At 56.9% G+C, this 16,738-nt stretch overlaps 2 protein-coding genes across 2 annotated transcripts; one reads left to right on the forward strand and one right to left on the reverse strand.

The window, feature by feature from the left end:
- Positions 1-169: 169 nt before the first annotated feature.
- HPS6 (HPS6 biogenesis of lysosomal organelles complex 2 subunit 3) lies at positions 170-3,754 on the forward strand. Its single transcript, XM_071748483.1, has one exon. The coding sequence runs from the start codon at positions 170-172 to the stop codon at positions 2,627-2,629; it is 2,460 nt and encodes an 819-aa protein (XP_071604584.1). The 3' UTR covers positions 2,630-3,754.
- A 2,311-nt stretch (positions 3,755-6,065) lies between these two features.
- Positions 6,066-16,605, reverse strand: LOC139798209 (prominin-1-A-like). The gene is made up of 24 exons (XM_071748489.1): positions 16,378-16,605; positions 15,007-15,068; positions 14,609-14,814; positions 14,064-14,184; positions 13,869-13,932; positions 13,370-13,459; positions 12,908-13,098; positions 12,754-12,828; positions 12,466-12,529; positions 12,147-12,306; positions 11,722-11,874; positions 11,110-11,233; positions 10,873-10,955; positions 10,480-10,564; positions 10,223-10,366; positions 9,885-9,956; positions 9,586-9,675; positions 9,408-9,461; positions 8,948-9,028; positions 8,553-8,621; positions 8,367-8,456; positions 8,008-8,120; positions 6,858-6,875; positions 6,066-6,488 (listed from the first exon to the last, which is right to left on the reverse strand). The coding sequence occupies exons 1-24, from the start codon at positions 16,505-16,507 to the stop codon at positions 6,437-6,439; spliced, it is 2,391 nt and encodes a 796-aa protein (XP_071604590.1). The 5' UTR covers positions 16,508-16,605; the 3' UTR covers positions 6,066-6,436.
- Between the last annotated feature and the right edge of the window lie 133 nt (positions 16,606-16,738).

Here is a 16,738-nt window from a genome sequence, read left to right on the forward strand (position 1 = left end):
CCTCGGATTAGGATGGTCTTCAGAGACCCTGAGGAACAGGGTGTCTGAGGGGTCGCCGGGGAACTGGGCATCCGGCGGGGAGGGGAGACGCGGCTCGGTGGCGGCAGGAGCTCCGTGCCCCCTGCTCGCCCTGGTGCATGCTCTCGGTCACCAGGGCAGGCGCCCCGAGATGAAGCCAGCCGGGATGCTGCGGCAGGTCTCCGACTTCAGTGACTTCAGCCGAGGCCACTGGCTGCAGGAGCTGCTGTGCCAGGGAGAAGAGTCCATCCATGTCCAGTTCAGCCCCGATGGGCAGCACCTTTTGGTCCAGCAGAAGAGCCGGACACCCCTCTTGCCCCGGCTTGTGGCCTTCCAGCGTCACGGCATCGGTGGAGCCAACTTGGAGAGGAACTGGCAGCCACCACAGCCAGCCCTTGTGGGACTGTTCTTCCTGCAGAGCCCTGTGACACCGGGCTCCTGGGTGCTGGCCATTGTGTGGGAACACGGTCGGACCGAGGTCTGGCACTTTGTGGTGGCCGTGGGCTGGCAGCTGCTGCAGACTCTGGAGCTCTGCCAGGGTTCCCGGGCACGAATCATCTCTGTGTGCAGCCAGGGAGCCAGCCTGGTGTGGTGTGAGGAAAGGCCTCCCTTGGATGCCCACTCAGACATGAGCAAGTGTGCCTTCAGGTACTGTGTCTGCACCCGGGCTCTGGAAGCAGGGGAGCAAGGCATGCGTCTGGGCACCATAAGGATAGTCCTGCATAACAGCCCTGAGTACCAGGTCCTGGCCTCCCCTCAGCACATCTTCCTGGTGCCTACATTTGCCAGCTCTGTCACCACCTCCAAGTTCCTCCTCATCTGGCACCCTGAGGAGGCAAATCTCACCATCACAGCCCCTTCTGCAGGCTTTGTACACAGTAAAGTATTGCGTTCCAGCAGCGAGTCAGACTTCAGGAAGCTCCTCCTTGGCTCTGTGGGTCTTCTTTCAAGTTTAGCACCTCTGGACATTCATACCTTTTCTGTGTCCAGCAGTGGAGGTCTGCTGCTGGTGAGCACAAAAGGTGCTGTGAACATGGTGGAGCCAGATGGGACACAGAGGCATATTTTTGACCTTGAGGGAGGAGCCCTGTCCCACGGAAGTCCTGTGCAGGTGAAGACTTTTGGCAGCATTCTTGCCTGTGTGCTGGCTGGGATTTTGTACATTGTTGACCAGAACAGTGGAAGGCTCATAGAAAAGAAAATCCTAAACATGAAAACTGTGCATTTCCTGGAGTCCCCAGGAGAGGAGGACAGCATCCAGCTTCTGAGTCAAACTGGCATCTACAGCTTTAGCTTCTCTAAACCTGAGGACAGCAGCAGACCTGAGCCTTGCCTGGTGGAGATGGTGTTTGAGGAAGCCTGCAGATACTACCAGAGGAGGAGCCTCAGCAGCTCCAAGCTGACTGTAGAGAAGTTGAAGAAAGGTGGTGTGTTCCAGGCTCCTGTGGCCCTTGCTGCCATCTTGCAGCACAGCCTGTGCCAGAAGCAGAAACCAGCCCGAAGTCTCCAAGACACTTATGCCAAGCTATTGAGCACAATGAGCCTAGAGCTACAGAGCTACAGGAGCCTGGAGCTCCTCAAGACCTGTGTGGTGTGTGCCCCAGAGAGTGAGGTAGAAAGCTACTGCGAAGAACTGGTGGAGCAGGAGGTCAGCCGCATTTTGCACTCTGACATAGACAAGGACAATTTGGCCTACTTGAACTCAGTCTTTGCTTCCTTCCCCAAGGCTGCCTGGAAGGCCACAAGGAGCTGCCTGCAGCTGCAGCAGAATGGGGATGGCCTCTTGGTAGCCAGGGCTACCCCAGAGGTGTGGAAGAAGGTTCTGGGGGGGCCACAGCAAGAGGAAGTGGGTCAGAATGGTGTGGTCCCTCTCTTTGAGCTCATCTGCACCTCATTCCTGAGGTTCAAACCCAAGTGGCTGCCCAGTTTTGTGGAGTTGACCCAGCAGTATGTTAGCATCTCTTGGGCTTTCAGCAGCAAGGAGGGCCCAGAGGGCCGGGTGCCACTGTACAAGAGAGCGCTGGGCGTGCTGGCCAGGCAGAACAAGCACAGTGAGGCAGATGATGAGATGGAACTTGAACTGCTGCTCTGCAGCAAGAGGCCTAAGGCTGTACTGCAAGCTCTGCACCTTCTTATCCGCCTGAAGCGGTGGCAGAGGGTGGTGGAGGTGGCACAGAAGTTCTCCAAGCTCAGCCCCTTGCTTAACAAGGAGATATTCACCACACTGCTGGCAGAGTTTGCCCAGCACCGGGAGCTGGACCCTTATCTGGACATGTTGTGGCCATTGTGCCCTGCTGAGCTCACCACCTCGGACATCCTCACCATGGTCCTGCAGCACCTCCCTCGCTCCCAGGGGGACCCAGTGCCCTTTTCCAGCGAGGGGAACCAGCTGACTATAGGCTTGCTCAAGCCACTGCTGCAAAGGGTTGTGCAGCGTCCCTGTGTCCAGGATGAGATGTACTCAGATGCTTTGCAGAACCCCACCTTCCCCCCTCCCACCCCACCCCGAGACCACAAGATCCCCTCAAAAGCAGCGGCCAGTGATGCACCTCAGCCACCTATGACAAGGACTTCCTCCCCCTCAGCACTGGTACACGGTGACACTGTGTGAAGGTGGGGAGCACAACAGGATCCCAAGCCTTGGGTGCATGAAGAGGGGGATGCCACACCATGCCAGGAAATCCAGCCCTACCTGGCAGCATGAAAGCCTGCTCTTTGCCGAAGCCTTCCTGTGGCAGCATCTTAAACAGTCTGTTGGGTGGCTGGGGTTGGGGGATCTCATCTGAAGCCAGGTCAGGCTTTCTGGCTATTTCTAGCAAGTGCAATTGCATGTGCCCCAGCGGAGGAGCAAATGCCGGGTGCATTTGCAGATGAAAGCGCTGGCTGCACTACAGGACTAACAGAACTGCTCCCTGCCCACAGCTCTTTGGTTTTGGTTTGCTTTGTAAGTTCACTTCTACTTCCCTGTTTCAGCAGGTTGGGTGGTACCTTCATGCTCTGCCTATAAGAAACTGGTCATGTTTCTTGCAATGGGGTCACTGAGTCCTGCTGCCCTGGGTTCACTCAGATGCTAAATGTCAGTGTGGCACAGCTCCAAGGTACTGGGGGTCCCAGCACATGTGCTGGCAGCTGCAGCATTCTGTGTGCTGTCTCACTGCAATTCCTCTGGGATCAATCCTGTAGCTGTGACTGATTGCAGCTACTTAGCTGAAGAGAGCAGCCTAATTCCCTTATCTCTCTATCCCAGACGGTACCCGAGTTCTCTTCTGAGCTGAGAAGCTGGCAGCAGCCTGTGTGAACTTGAGGCTGGTCCTGCCTCTTCCTTTCTTTTGTGGAAGCTTAGATTATGCTGCAGGACACCCGGGCCCTCTGTTCCCATCTCCTCTACCTTTGCCCTTTGCACACAAAGGGGCTTTTGTCAGGGTTGTCTGGCTCATATTGTGCCCCTGTTTCCAAAGTCAGTGTAATTTGAGAACAGTTGTGCAGGAAGATCCAGGTTCCAGCTTCTTTCCAGTGATCACTGCCTGGTCCCCTTCTCTGGGAGAGAGACCCTGGCTATGGCTTTGCTCCTGCATTGTTCATGGTGTGTAGGAGCTGTCTCTTGTCTTGCTGGGCTGGCATAGCCTGGCTGAGATGGGATGGGCTTGGGGAAATTAACCTCCATTAGTCCTCTTGAGCATGGGGTTAAGCATGGAAGACAGACTCCTTTGAAAAATAAAGGTTCCTAAAGCAGTAATGGGGCAGTGATGGATGTTGTGAGGATGCACACTCTCAGGAGGATGGCAGCTTCATTTTGCTTCTGGTGAAAAATATCCAAGCTCAGTTCACATTGGTACTGCCCAGCATGCCTCACCACTGGACTCAGAGATCCAGCCATGGCCATTCCCACCACAGTACTCAGCCCCTTTTCACTGTGAAGCTGTGGAGGCAGGACTCTGCACCAGCAGACAGGTGACCATCCCAGAAGGGGCTATCCCAGGCAGTGCACAGTGTGGCAAAGGCAAGCCTACACATTGCTGGGAAGAAGGAGACCCATCTGGGGGCTTCTTGTTGGTTGTGTGGTTGGTATTGTGGTTGGGCTCAAGATGGGGTTTGGGAAAGGAGAGTATTTTTATCAAGTGCTGCAACTCATCTTTCTTCCTGGCAGGGCCCTGCTGCCCTGGACACACAGTAGCAGAGCTGCTGTTGGAGGTATCTTGGTTTGTCAAACCACTTTAAAATTGTGGCAGGGCCTCTCTCAGACAAGAGCTCATCTGCAGAAAGTCCCTGTGATAGAAAAAAGTCTGGCAAATGGGAAGAGGAACTGCTGCAATGGTTCTCTAGACATGTGCCGGCTATTGATGAGACCTTCCGTATCTTATGGTGGCCCTAGTGCTGCAGCCATAGGGTGCTGTGAGTTTCCCTCCCACTTAAGGGAAGTGGATTCTGGCAGGTGCCACTCATGTTCTTGGAGCCCGTCCCAAAAGCAGAGCTGGCAGCAGCCACCATGGGCATTTTGTGCTAAGCCATCCTCGCCTCTTCCCCAAGTAGCTGCTGGTCCTGCCTGATACTGCTCTTGCCCACTGCCCAGTGATGCTCAGGATGAGGATAGGCCCTTGCTCCTCTCAGAGCCATGGCTCCAGGACCTGGAATGCTGCCCTAGGGCACCTCTGAATGGGGAGCTGCAGAGAGCAAGCCCCATGCTTTGGCAAAGGCTGTGCCATAGTCTGGGGGGAGATGTTCATTGTCAGGGCCAGGTTTGGATGCAGTGTGCTGTAGCAAATAAGGAGGGTCAAGCTTCCAGCCATCTAGCACTAGCTCTGCAGAGAAGAAAAGTCTTCAGCTGAAGGTTTGAGCAGGGAGGGAGCAGTGCCTGCAAAGCAAGCAAGCAGAAGCCAAAGCTGGCAGGGATCCTGCACAGGCTGGTGTCCCCCAGGCACAGCAAGGGAAGAGGAAGCTGGAAACAGTGTGATGGGGACAGCCTGGGGGCCAGGAGTGGAAACCCCCACATAGAGCCCCTAGAGACACACCAAACCACCACAAGGGAGGTTGCAGAGCAAATGGTGCCAAAACTGAGCTAAATGATCCCCAAGGGGGTAACAAGAAATCCCACCTTGAGGACCAGAAAGGGTGGGCATCCCCGGGGGGAGCAGGAGCTGAGATGCAGCTGGGTGGTAGGCACGGGGCTCTCTTTGCAGTCAAGACGGGTGCTGGGGGGAGATAGCAGGAGATAAGACCAGTGCAGCTTCAGATAAGAGCCTGAAGGAAAAAACAGTGATTAGATCTGAAGGCAAATGCAAAAAGTGATAAAGCAGATGCACGTAGTGAAGGCCGAGCTTGTCCAGCTTGGCCCTGTTGCTCACTCCAGAGAGACTTGGACTTTGCACCAAAGGAAATGAGTCAAGCAGCTCATGTACATCCCCTGTGCCTCACCCAATTTCAGGATTGTCCCTGTGCATGCGTCCAGAAGAAGCACAAAGCAATACCTGCACTTCTCTCACCATGGGTGCATACCAAGTTGCCCTTGGTTTATCTGAGCACACAGCTCTTGCCATGCCTGTCCATGACACACAGCAGTGTGGGGACATGCAAGGGTAGACACTGAAGGTCTCCATGCTATCATACACAGTAGAGGGAGGGAGGTGCAGGCTGCAGGCACCCCTTAAACTAACTGGAAACCCTATAACACATAATAGGGTTGCCAGAGGGTACAGGGAAGTGCCTGTGCTCTGGGGACAGCATAGGGTGGCACTTCATGGACATGAGGCTCTTAGTGAATCTTTTCCCAGGGAAGGACCTGGCACCCACCCAGTGAGTGGCACCTGGCACAGATGCAAAGGGCTACCCACTGAGGGGAATATAATTTAGCCCTGGTGACACTGCATCAACCTAGGGGCTGGGCCAGGACTCCCAAGAGCTGTCTGTGGGCAGAGCATGCTTGGGGACTACAGCAAGAGCCTTCTGGTCCCAAGCACAGCCCCAGCTTGTGCCAGCAGTGGGGAACCTTCTCTGCTCCTACCCCTGCATCCGTCCATCTCAGCCAGACACGAAGAGTGCAGCTGCATGCCTGCAGTGCACACAGAACCCCATTTATTGTTTGACACCAGAAATCACAGTCTTGGAAAGAATCAAGCTCCCTGCAAAAATAAAGTCACATTTTTCGAGTAGTGGGCCTGGCTGAACAGGTTCCCACTGGCCAGCAGTGGATGTTACAAGCCGCCCTGAGCCCACAGGATCTGATGGGGGGGTGAAGTCCCAGCTGGAGCAGTGTAAGGGGTAGTCCTCCTCCCTCACATACCAAGGCATTTTCACATAATGGGAATTGAGGAGGGGGGCTCAGCTGGGGTGTCCCAACCTGTTGCTCAGTGCCCAAGGAGAAGAACAGCAGGTGGAGCAGCCATGTCCATCTCCTCCATGTCCCGGTGGTGGGCGATGGGGGCTAATGCCTTGTGGATGGCCGGGGGAGTTTGTAGAAGTTGAACGTGGGTGGCCTGCAAAACCAGGGTCACCTATGTCACCCTCAGCCACAGAGGAGGAAAACAGACAGCCCAGAATGTGCTGGGATGGTCAGATATCATTGCACCCCTCTCACCCAGTCCCACAGGAAAGAGCGTACATAGACCCTACTCCAGAAGCTTAGGAGAGGCTGGAAGTAGCAGCAACCTCAAACTTAGGAGTGTGGGAAGATAATGGGGGGACCCCAGAACAGTCTGTTGCACAGGTCCCACCTTCTCAGTCTATCCCTACTACCAGCACCTTCCTTGGCCTGCACTCACCTGGTCCCTCCCGTTGCCCCCCTCCCTCTGTGCCCTGTACCCCTCTTCTGCCAGCCCACACAGGAACCTCACACTGCTACTTACATCTCCAAGGCTTCATTCCTGGAGGGAAGAAAAAAGAGGGAACAATGTCAGTGGTGCAGGAAGATGCCACGTGGGACAGTCTGGCATCTCCCAGTGAGATAAGGGAGGACATGGAGACCTGCAGGGTGCTATGGTCCTCTCCATCCCAGCTGCCTGAATTGGACACAGAACATGGGTTCCTACAGCCCCCCCTAAACATTGCTGCCCCCGGAACATCATTGCTCCATCCTGGGGCACACAGAGCAGCTCAGGGGCACACATCTCCCCTGTGCCATGATTTCAATTCTCCAAAATTTCCCCGGCAGCTGAGCCTGTGTCTCCAGTCAGCGGCTGCAGGGGGAAGTGAAAGTCCCCCCCCACCTCTGCAGGGAACCCCGGGCACGCTGTGGGGAGGGCACAGCCCAGCTCAGTGCCATATCCTGCACACACCACCTACAAGCCCAGCTTGGTCTGGGGAGACCCAGGGCACCAAGTGAAAAGAAGCAAGGCAGGCAGGGAGGAAGGCTGGCTGGGTTTCACTGGGCTGCAAACCATGGCTCCGAGGGTGCCTGCAACCCAGGAGCAGAGGGGTGGTGAGTAGGGAGCCCTCAGCAGCTGGAAGCTCAACTAGAAATGCAACTGGAAACCATGGCTCAGCATCCACAGGGGTCAGTTAGCTGTGCTAGAAGTGGGACTGTCAGTCAGAGGGTCCCAGAGGAAAGGGTAAAGGGCCCTGGAGGGATATGGGGGAAGCCCTGGGGTGGCAGCAGCCATAGGTGCATGAGTGAGCACTGCACCCTCGTGGACACACTGCCAGCAGTGTTGTGTTCTGTGCCATATCCAGACGTGGTCCTGTATGGGGGCCCCAGCACAAAAACGTTGTATAAAGCAGAGCAAGTTTGGCAGTGGAACACCAAGCCAGGCTGGGGGCTGCAGCTGTGCAGTGCAAGCTGGGCTCCTTCCTCCGAGGAGGGGTCACATGCACCTTCAGCTTCCCAAGGGAGCTGCAGAGCAGGCAGAGCCAGGCTCTTCTCCAAAACCTCTCCATCCTCAGAGTCGCAAAGTCTCAAACCACCTCCCTGGTGCCCCCAGCTCACACTGGGTACATGAGAGTGGTTTGTAGTGCACAGAGGGGACCCAGGGTGGTGGCAAGGGGCAGGTGGCTCCTCACCTGTAGACATCGGCAATGTCCATGCGACGGTAAAACTTGGCAAGTCTGACGGCCAGGATGATGCTGGGCAGCAGGAACATGGTGCACCAGCCGAGGCTGAACCAGAAGGCATTCTGGGTGTGAGGAGAAAGCCATCAGGGCCCAGAAAGCAACTGGGAGAGCCTCTTCACCACCAGACTCCCCTGGTGACCCACTCATCCACCTCTTCTCACAGCCTGGAGTTTGCTCTTAGCCACAACATTGCAGCAGGGAGAGGGACAGAGAGATGGGTACCCCTCATCCTGGGCATGAGAGGGACAAGGGAACCTCATTGCCACCCCACACATATGTTACCGAACACACTGCTCAGGTCCACTTACCACAGAGTCCAGAATGTAGTCACAAGTGATGACCTCCACGTTATCCAGGGTCTGAGCTAGGGGCTTGCAACGTCCCACATCTTCCCTCAGCTGGGGACACAGTGGGAACAGAACATGTAACTGTCCCCAGAACCCTGCAGTCTGTCCTTGCCATCCCTCCACCCCACTGAGAAAGGCTCAACTCACGCTGGTCTTGGCCCAGGATATGTAGGTCTCAAAGTAGTTTAACAGCTTCTTCAGGAAGGCCCTTGTCTCCTGAAGAGAAAAAGCAGAGAGTGGAGATGCTGCACCCACAGCCCACCCCATGCCCCATGTTCCTTCGGTGTCAGAATCCAGGGCTGTCAGATGACCTCAACCCAGAAGCAACAGGGCTGCAAGCTCCCATCCACCTCAGCCCCTTGCCTGGGGTGCCATTAAGGGGAGGGGACACTCAGAGATGCAGGGGACTCCTGGGGAAGATGACAGGGCAGGACAAGAAGCCAGACATTGCTTGACATCCCTGCACAGAAGGAGGTCTTGATATGGGGTCCAGTCACATCCCCCAAGGTGGCCCAGCAGCAGAGCAAGGCAGGCAAACTCACATTCTTGATGATGTTTCCAGTCTCCCTCTCCAGAAACTCATGGGTTGTCTTGGCATCATCCAGTGCAGTTTTTGTCTGTGCCTGGGTTGAAAAATACTCTCAGCAGTGAGATGGGTGAAGTGGAGTCTCCACATCTCCCCCAACCTGTCCTGGAGTGCAGCATCTCCAAGCTACATCTCCCCAGCAGTAACACATTGGGGCAGAGGGAGCCTGAGCCTAGGAGGGTCTGTGTTATGAGCCTCTTTGCTCTGCCACATAAGCAGCCACTGCCGTGGCTGTAGTGGCACTGTAGTTATGCTCTGCCCCATAAGCAGCCTCGAGTTTATGCTCAAGGAGTCCCACAGCAGTCACCAACCCCACTGTAAATTAGCCTCCACCATTTCCACTGTGGGACTTCATGGGCACTTTGCAGGATACCCTGGAGTGGGGTGCATTCAGGAGGTTCCCTTGTGTTGCTTACCTCCAGCTGGGCAGCCCTGCTCTGCACCAAGTGGATGTTCTCCTTCAGGCTTTGCTGGGGGTGGAGAGGAGAAGATCAGAGGCACAGACATTGTGGCTCAAGCAAGACCCCACCAGCTGAGCTCTGGGGGAGCCCAAGTGAGCACCTCTAGGACTTTTCCCACCCCAGCATTGCTTACCAGTGAGCCAGAGAAGTTCATCTGCATCTCCTTGTTCAGCTCCCTCAGATTGAAAGCACCAGCCTTCAGGTCCTCTTTCATGTCTGTGCCCTGAAGGAACTGCAGTCAGTAGTGCCCCCCCGTACAGGGTCCCTGCCCCACCATAGCCATCTGATAGAGGCCAGGTTGGAGAAAAGTGCTGGGAGACATTGAAGGGATTTGCCTCCCCTTGGCACCCAGTTAGGTCTGTGGAGGAGGCCCCACAGCCAGTGCTTTTGGGGACATGGTAGCCATGGCTTTGGGGGTACATGGTCTCTCACCACTTTTTCTGCCAGCTGGTCCAGTTCTGCAGCCAGATCAAGGAGGCTTCCCTTGGTTATGTTCAGATCCAGCTGGAAAAGGCAGAGACAAAGTCATGAGACTGGGGGCACAGGGCTAATGGGGAGTGGGGGGCACACCCCATCACTGTGGAGCAGAGTGGAGCCGGGGCCTCTGGGTTAGAGGAGGTGCCCAGTTGCACCAAGGGGTGACACAGATGGCAGGGGACACCTATGGAGCCTGCAGTGGGCCTCCTACAGCAGCAAAGGGAAGGGGCAGTGGACTGCCTCAACACACATCCAGACATCCCCAACCCAACACCAGGCTCCCACCAGCCCACCTGGTCGAGGGTGGGGGTGAAGTTGGTGAGCTGCACATCCCGGCTGGCTTTCAGCAGCAAGTCTCTCTGTCTTGGGCTGAGCAGGGAAATGGGGCTCAGAGTGATGTTCATCTTCTCAAAGGCCGTGGAGATCTCTCCTGTGTACTGCCAGAGCAAGTGGAGCCATGATGGGGCATGGTGCTGGCCACTCACTGTCCCCCCAGCACCTGCACTGCCCCCCAGCTTTGCCACCCAGAACCTGGCACCCCTGTGCTCACCTGGCTAATGTTCAGGAGTTCATCCAGGGACACCCTCTGGTCCAGGTGCAGCGTTTGCCACAGGGCAGCATCTTGCTGACACTGACTGCAAGATGGGTTCACAGGGCTGAAAATGGGGCAGCCAAGGGCCATCCTCTCCCAGGAGAGCATGTCCTCACCCACACAGAATCACAGAATGGCTGAAGCTGGAAGGGACCTTAAAGATCATCTAGTTCCAATCCCCCTGCATAGGCAGGGACACCTTCCACAGGCAAGTTGCACTTCCTTCCCTGGCATCAGCACCTGCCTGGAGCCAGGTCAGGCAGGGCAAGCTGCTCCCACCCCAGAGAACATTCAAGGGTGCCAAGTAGATGTACCCCTTCCCAAAGACACAGTGCCAGAGATGGGACCCACCTGTACATCTCTGAGAAGTTTGTTGTTCCACCCAGCAGCTCTGACAGGTTGAAGCCAGGGATTGAGCCAGGGGTGTCCAGGATCTGAAAGCAAGGAAAGAAATGGAGAAACTAATCAGGCAGGGCAGGACACCACACAGGCCATCCAAACCTGGCCAGTGCTCCCTTCAACCCACCGGCAGCCCTTAGAAAGGCAGCAATAGCTCTGGGCAGAAACGTCTGCCTACAGGGACCTCACCTGGAAGAGTTGCTGGCTGCGCCAGGATTCACAGATGACCATGTAGATGTTTCCCCCCAACACAAAAGTGATCAGCACCAGCACCATCAGCAGCCACGAGAAGATAAAGCTGAAGCCAACCCCTCTGCCAAGACAGAGACACCGTCAGCGTCCAAGGCCTCATGCCCCCAGTGTTGATGCTGCCATTGCCTCTAGCTCACAGTGCCCAGAGCCTGCACACCACTTGTCCCCCCAAGCAATGCCATTCCCAGAAGCATGTCTTCACTCTGCCTTCAGCTCCCTGAGCACAGCACAGCTGTACACTGGGGAAGGTATGCTTGAACCCCAGCATAGCTTCCCAAGCCTTGCAAGCCAGCAGCCACCCACAGAGCACATGCACCACATGCACACACTGTCCAGGCCCCAACAACAAGAGAACAGACTCTGCTTGAACGCCATTCACTGGAACCATGCCAGTACCCTTGTTTTTACCACCTGCAGGGTGAGCTGCCATGGACCAGGCCATTAAGACATGGTAATCTGATGATTTAGCATCTTAAGCACCTCCAGGCCAGCCCTGCCCACCCATCCCACCACTCCCACACACATCCTTGGCAGCCAAAAGAGCCTCACGCCATGAAGAAGTTCCCGCCAGCGGTGGAGAGGCTGCTGCGCTGTGTGGGCAGCACACTTTCCTTCAGTCCCAGGGGTCCCAGCAGCAGCCCAAAGACATTGCAGAGGACCACTAGCAGCACCATGCAGCACAGGAGGGCACACACTCTCCACCTGTGGCAACAGGAGGGCAGGAGTCAGACAACAGATCCTGGCACCCAGAGCAGCACCTTGCATCCCACCAGCTGCATACTTGGGGATGAAGAAGCCCCCTCCCCCAGGCACTCTGGCAGAGAAGGAGCATGGGTGCCTGCAAAGCACAGATCTGGCTACCTTGGACCCACAGCCCAAACACCGAGCAAGATTCCAGCTCCATCAGCTAGAGGATAGAGAGTCTGAGCCTCTCCAGACAAAGGAGCTGGGGGTTGCAGCAGCCCCTTGCCTACCTGAGCCCATCCATGGCAATGATCGGCTCCCTGTACTCCTCCAGCGCCGATGTGGCATTGCCCACAAAGGCCCCAACATTCTCCTCCAAATCCATGAGTGGCAACTGCTCCTGCAAGCTCCTGATCTCCTGCCTGATGAGGCCCAGCTGGCCCTGAGCCTCTGCAGGAGAGAGGGTGGCTTTGGTGGAGGGTGGCATCAGTGTAATAGCACATACAGCCAGGACAGCAGGGAGGCCTCCAGGCAGGGATGGGATGAGAAGGGAATGTGGAGCTCTGGGAGATGGGGAGTTTGGCCTGTGGGGCACAAAGCCCTACTTACTTGTTACCTCATCCTGGGACTGCTCTTGCACCTTGGTCGGGGTTGTGTTCAGTGTGCTGTTAACCTGCATTCGGGGAGGCACAGCGTGCACACATCACTGCCCACAGCCTGGGGCTGAGCAGCACATCCCCTCTGTTCCCAGATCCCGGTGGCACAAGACAAGCGCGCTCCTGCCAGCACCCACTGAGGGCAGGCCCTGGGCTCTTCCCAAGCCATCCCCAGGAGCACATCCTCAGCATCACCAGAAGCATCCAGCACCGTGCCTGTGTGCAGGGGGGAGCCCCTCACCTTCTCTAAATCGTCCTCTATGTTGGAGCCTGACACATTACGCAGTGCCTCCAGCTGCTGCTCCACATCAGGGATCTGCGGGAAGAGTCTGGGGTGAGGGGACTGGTGGGGGGGAGGCTGGGGACGGTGCTGCGGGGGCCCCTCGCCTCCTCACCGTGCTGAAGTTGGCGCTGAAGGCGAGGCCGTGCAGGGACACGGTGCTGCAGGGGCTGCCGCAGCGCCGCAGGGTGTCATTGAGGTGGTCCTGCAGCCTGGCCAGCCTCTGGCTGTAGTTGCTCTGCAGCTCCTCGAGGTGTCGATGAGTCCTGGCAATGCTGCCGAAGGCGACTTCCAGTGTCTCCATCCCTGGGGAGACAGTGGAGGGCTCAGAGCCTCATCCTTCCAGTGCAGCTGGGCCTTGTTCTCACCCAGCTGACCCTCAGAGACTCATCAAAAAATGCTACGTAGGAAGTTGCATTTCTTCCCACAAAGTCCCAGCATTTGCCCTGCAGATGGACTAGATGGACCCCCTCCCTTGGAGCCCTACCCAAGCATGCACCCACCCCAGCTCTCAGCCCAAGCTTCCCTCCAAGTTCCATCTGAGGCCCTGGCAGCCCCACAGGTATAGGGCCACTACCTTGCAAGAGGTTCTGGAGAGATTCCAGAGTCCCATCCATACTGCTCCTGATGCCAGAGTTGATCATTCTGCCTAGGTTGGGTCCAATGTCTGCAGATATTCAAGAGACAGTTTCAATGACAAGACCTGCGGGCTTGCAGGGGAGCAGCCAAAAACATTGACACCCCACTGAGACCCCATCCCACACCTACCACCCAGACAGGGGGCAAATTGAATACCCCCACCCTGCTACCACCTGCATCAACCTCCCTAGAGAAGAGCCTGGAGAGGGAAAAGCAGCAGCTGGAGCAGAGCAGGAACCCCCAAACCCACTCCCTTTAGATATCCCCATGAGACCCAGCCCAGTGGCCCCCAGCATCAGCACCCCTTTGCAGGGCAGCGAGGCACATCCATGAAGCACCCCCAACTGCCATCACCTCCCAAGTACCCCAGCCCCTCCTGAGCAGCTTGATCCAGGTGCATGGGGATGCTCCACCCCCCCTCTGCTGCACACTCTCACCCTGGAGGCTGTGGTTGGCGTGGCCCAGCGGGACATCACTGCTGTCAATGATAAAATTGATTTCCTGCAGGGACAGAGGTGGGGAGTCAGTGCAAGTGGGGACACTTCCCCTCCAGCCCCTCTGTCACCTTTCCCCAGGGCGGCTCTTTGCCCTCCAATCAGGAACCCTATATGGGGCAGGGGGACCAGGCATGCCTGGGGGATAGAGCCCACGTAGACACGGATGTTGTCTAGGGTGTTGTTGGTGTTGGAGAAGGTGCCACGCACAGCCTGGGTGAAACGGGTATTGCTGATAAAGGCACAGACATCACCAGCCCTACAAGGGAAGGGCAGCACGGTCAGCACACACGGAGCTCAGTCCCAGTAATCCTTCCAATGGACCCCCAGGACCCTCCAAACCCACCCACACCAACCCCAGGCTGCAGGGTCTGTAGCACACCGCTGAGCTCTGCTTCCAGAGCACCCCAGTGAGTGCCCTGCAAACAGACAAGGGACCAGAAAGGAGGGACGTGGGAAATTGTGTGCCCACATTTCCCTGCACTGAAGCTGTTGGGGACAGTCTGCACCACGACAACACGCAGCCCCCCAGGGCCAGCTCCCCACTGCTGATGCTTCCCCTTCCTTTGTCCTGCTGGGATCTGCTCCCATGAACAATGGCAGCTTCCTGGCACGGCCGCCAAGCGCCGGCATTTCCACCCGCCCTCGTGTCCCATCCGGAGCCTCCCAGCAAACACACTCACAGCAGGACTGCAGAGACCAGCAGGATGGAGACCCAGAGAGCCCGGCGCCGGCAGCCCATCCGCCGGCTCTGCTTCTGGTACATGCGGCCCCCACAGTTCCCACAGCAGCGGCAGCAGCAGAAGCAGCATCCCACGAGGGGCACAAAGATGATGAAGAGGAGCCCGATGGCCACGCAGACCAGAAAACCAAGTTGGTAGTGGAACAGCTGGGGAAAAAAGAATAACAGACAACTGGAGGTCTGCCCAGCTTTGAGGGTCCTGTTCAGACCCCCATAGGGCAGGATGGTTACCCCCAGAGTGCTGCACACTGGGGCTCAGCTTTGAAGCAGCACCCACCAACACCCTCCAGTCCTTGGTGGTATCAGGCTGCTGGCTCCCTGCCCTGGCTCCCCACTCACCTCCTGGATATGATCCGCAGTAGCCTCTTCACTCTGGGACTGCCCAAAACCTGTAATCAGTTCTGGGAGACAAGAAGTGGAGAAGGCAGTGAGCAGGTGATGGACCCTGGGGGTTCCCTCCAGGAGGGCCCTACATTCTGCTAACAGCAGAGGGGGGCTGCTAGCACCAGGCATCACATTCAGTGCTGCAGCCCAGAGCAGCTGCAAGTGAATGGCATGTTTCTCCCTTCCAGCTGTGTCTCCTTGGCCATCATGTCTCACAGCCCTTTTGCACCTGGGAGAAGCGTTGCCAGCCCCCAGGCACTCCGGGGTCCATGGAGCAAAGGGGTACTTGCCCCAGCAGGCAACAGGGCGGGACAGGGGGAGGATGGTCCTCCAACAACAGCCTCCACCTCCCTTGAGCCACCCTTCTGCACCCCAGCTCCAGCCCAGCCAACCCTGATAGTATGGGATGGGGACTGGAAAAAAGTCCCCCCACCACACTGCCTCTTTGGTCCCCATGGTTGGCCCTGCCCGTGTCCCATGGCCTCATTATGAGCTCTGTCAGCACAGGGTGCTGTGTGATTGCACCCTGGTATCTGTGTGACGTAAACAAGGCCACAAAACTGCCAGACACATATTTGCCTACGAATTGCTTGTGAGCAGGAGCTGAGCCCAGAGAAGGAGGAAGCACAAGTGCCAGCAGTCAGTGCCAGTGGCCCCCCTTCCCTCCTTGCCCCACTGCCTCAGTTAGGTGAGCAGCACTTGCCATGGGGACATGAAGCAGTGGCATGGGCCTGGCATACCTCATGCCAACCTGCAGCCACGGCAGGGCAAAGCTGTGCCAGCAACAGATCACCTGGGAGGCAAAGAAGGGAGGGTGAGCACTGGCAAGCAGGGTGGTGTACAGGGGGTGCCTGTAGTGCTGCCATGTAGGCACTGGCACTGGATGTGCTGCTCCTGGTGACCACAAGTTGGGTCCTGCCTAAGCATATTTTTGTCACATGCAAGCACGGAGGGCTGCAAGCCAGGCAAGGACCCTGCAAACTCACAGGAAGCACAGGGTTTGCTCTGCACCTTTTGTTGGGGCTTAGGATGATCATACTTGGAAAGAGGATGGGATTGGACTCAGCCAGGTGGCACTGCCACCAAACCTTGTCCTGGGGCCCACCTGAGACTGCCTCACTGTAGATATGGTACAGGAGCAGAGCATAGCTGGCAATCTTCAGGGACCCCACTCCATTCACCCCCAAACCTCTCCTAACCCAGTATCCCATAATTTAAACATCAGATGGACCATCACCAATGGAGAAGTGCTCAGGCTCAAACATGACTCTGTAGCTCTGAGCATCCCCCCACTCCATCACCATCCCCCCACTGCCGTGCACCCACCTACGGGCAGGGCGTTGGGCTGCACCAGACGCAGGAAGCCATGCACCATCTCCACCAGGCCCGGAGTGTTGCTGCCAGGTGCCTCCAGGCCGAGACCATACGCTGTCTTCGAGATGTTCCCCAGCTCCATTGCAGCAGCTCCAGTGGGCACCTGGGCACAAAATAAGTGTCGTTGTGGTGTAGGGCCAAGCAGCCTGCCCTGCCTCCTGCCTCCAAGCAGGAAATGCAGGGAGAAAAAATGAGGCACCTGCCAGGTCCTGCCCAGAAGGAAAGAGCTGCGGGAGAGCACCGGGGAGGAATGGGGAGTCCCAGGAGGGACCGTTCCCAGTACCATAGGGTATCAGGCAGGAGGGGCCGTGGG

The sequence above is a fragment of the Heliangelus exortis genome, chromosome 7 (assembly GCF_036169615.1).
Source record: "Heliangelus exortis chromosome 7, bHelExo1.hap1, whole genome shotgun sequence".
NCBI classification, from domain to species: domain Eukaryota; kingdom Metazoa; phylum Chordata; class Aves; order Apodiformes; family Trochilidae; genus Heliangelus; species Heliangelus exortis.

Bases quoted from the DNA above. Each gene is read 5' to 3' on its own strand.
- LOC139798209 (XM_071748489.1), bottom strand. From the start codon at position 16,507: ATGGAGCTGGGGAACATCTCGAAGACAGCGTATGGTCTCGGCCTGGAG. The intron at 10,367-10,479 runs GTGAGCACAGGG...TTGCTCTGGCAG, and splicing joins AACTCCTGAACATTAGCCAG to TACACAGGAGAGATCTCCAC. The intron at 9,029-9,407 runs GTAAGCAACACA...TTTTCAACCCAG, and splicing joins GCAGGGCTGCCCAGCTGGAG to GCACAGACAAAAACTGCACT.
- HPS6 (XM_071748483.1), top strand. From the start codon at position 170: ATGAAGCCAGCCGGGATGCTGCGGCAGGTCTCCGACTTCAGTGACTTC.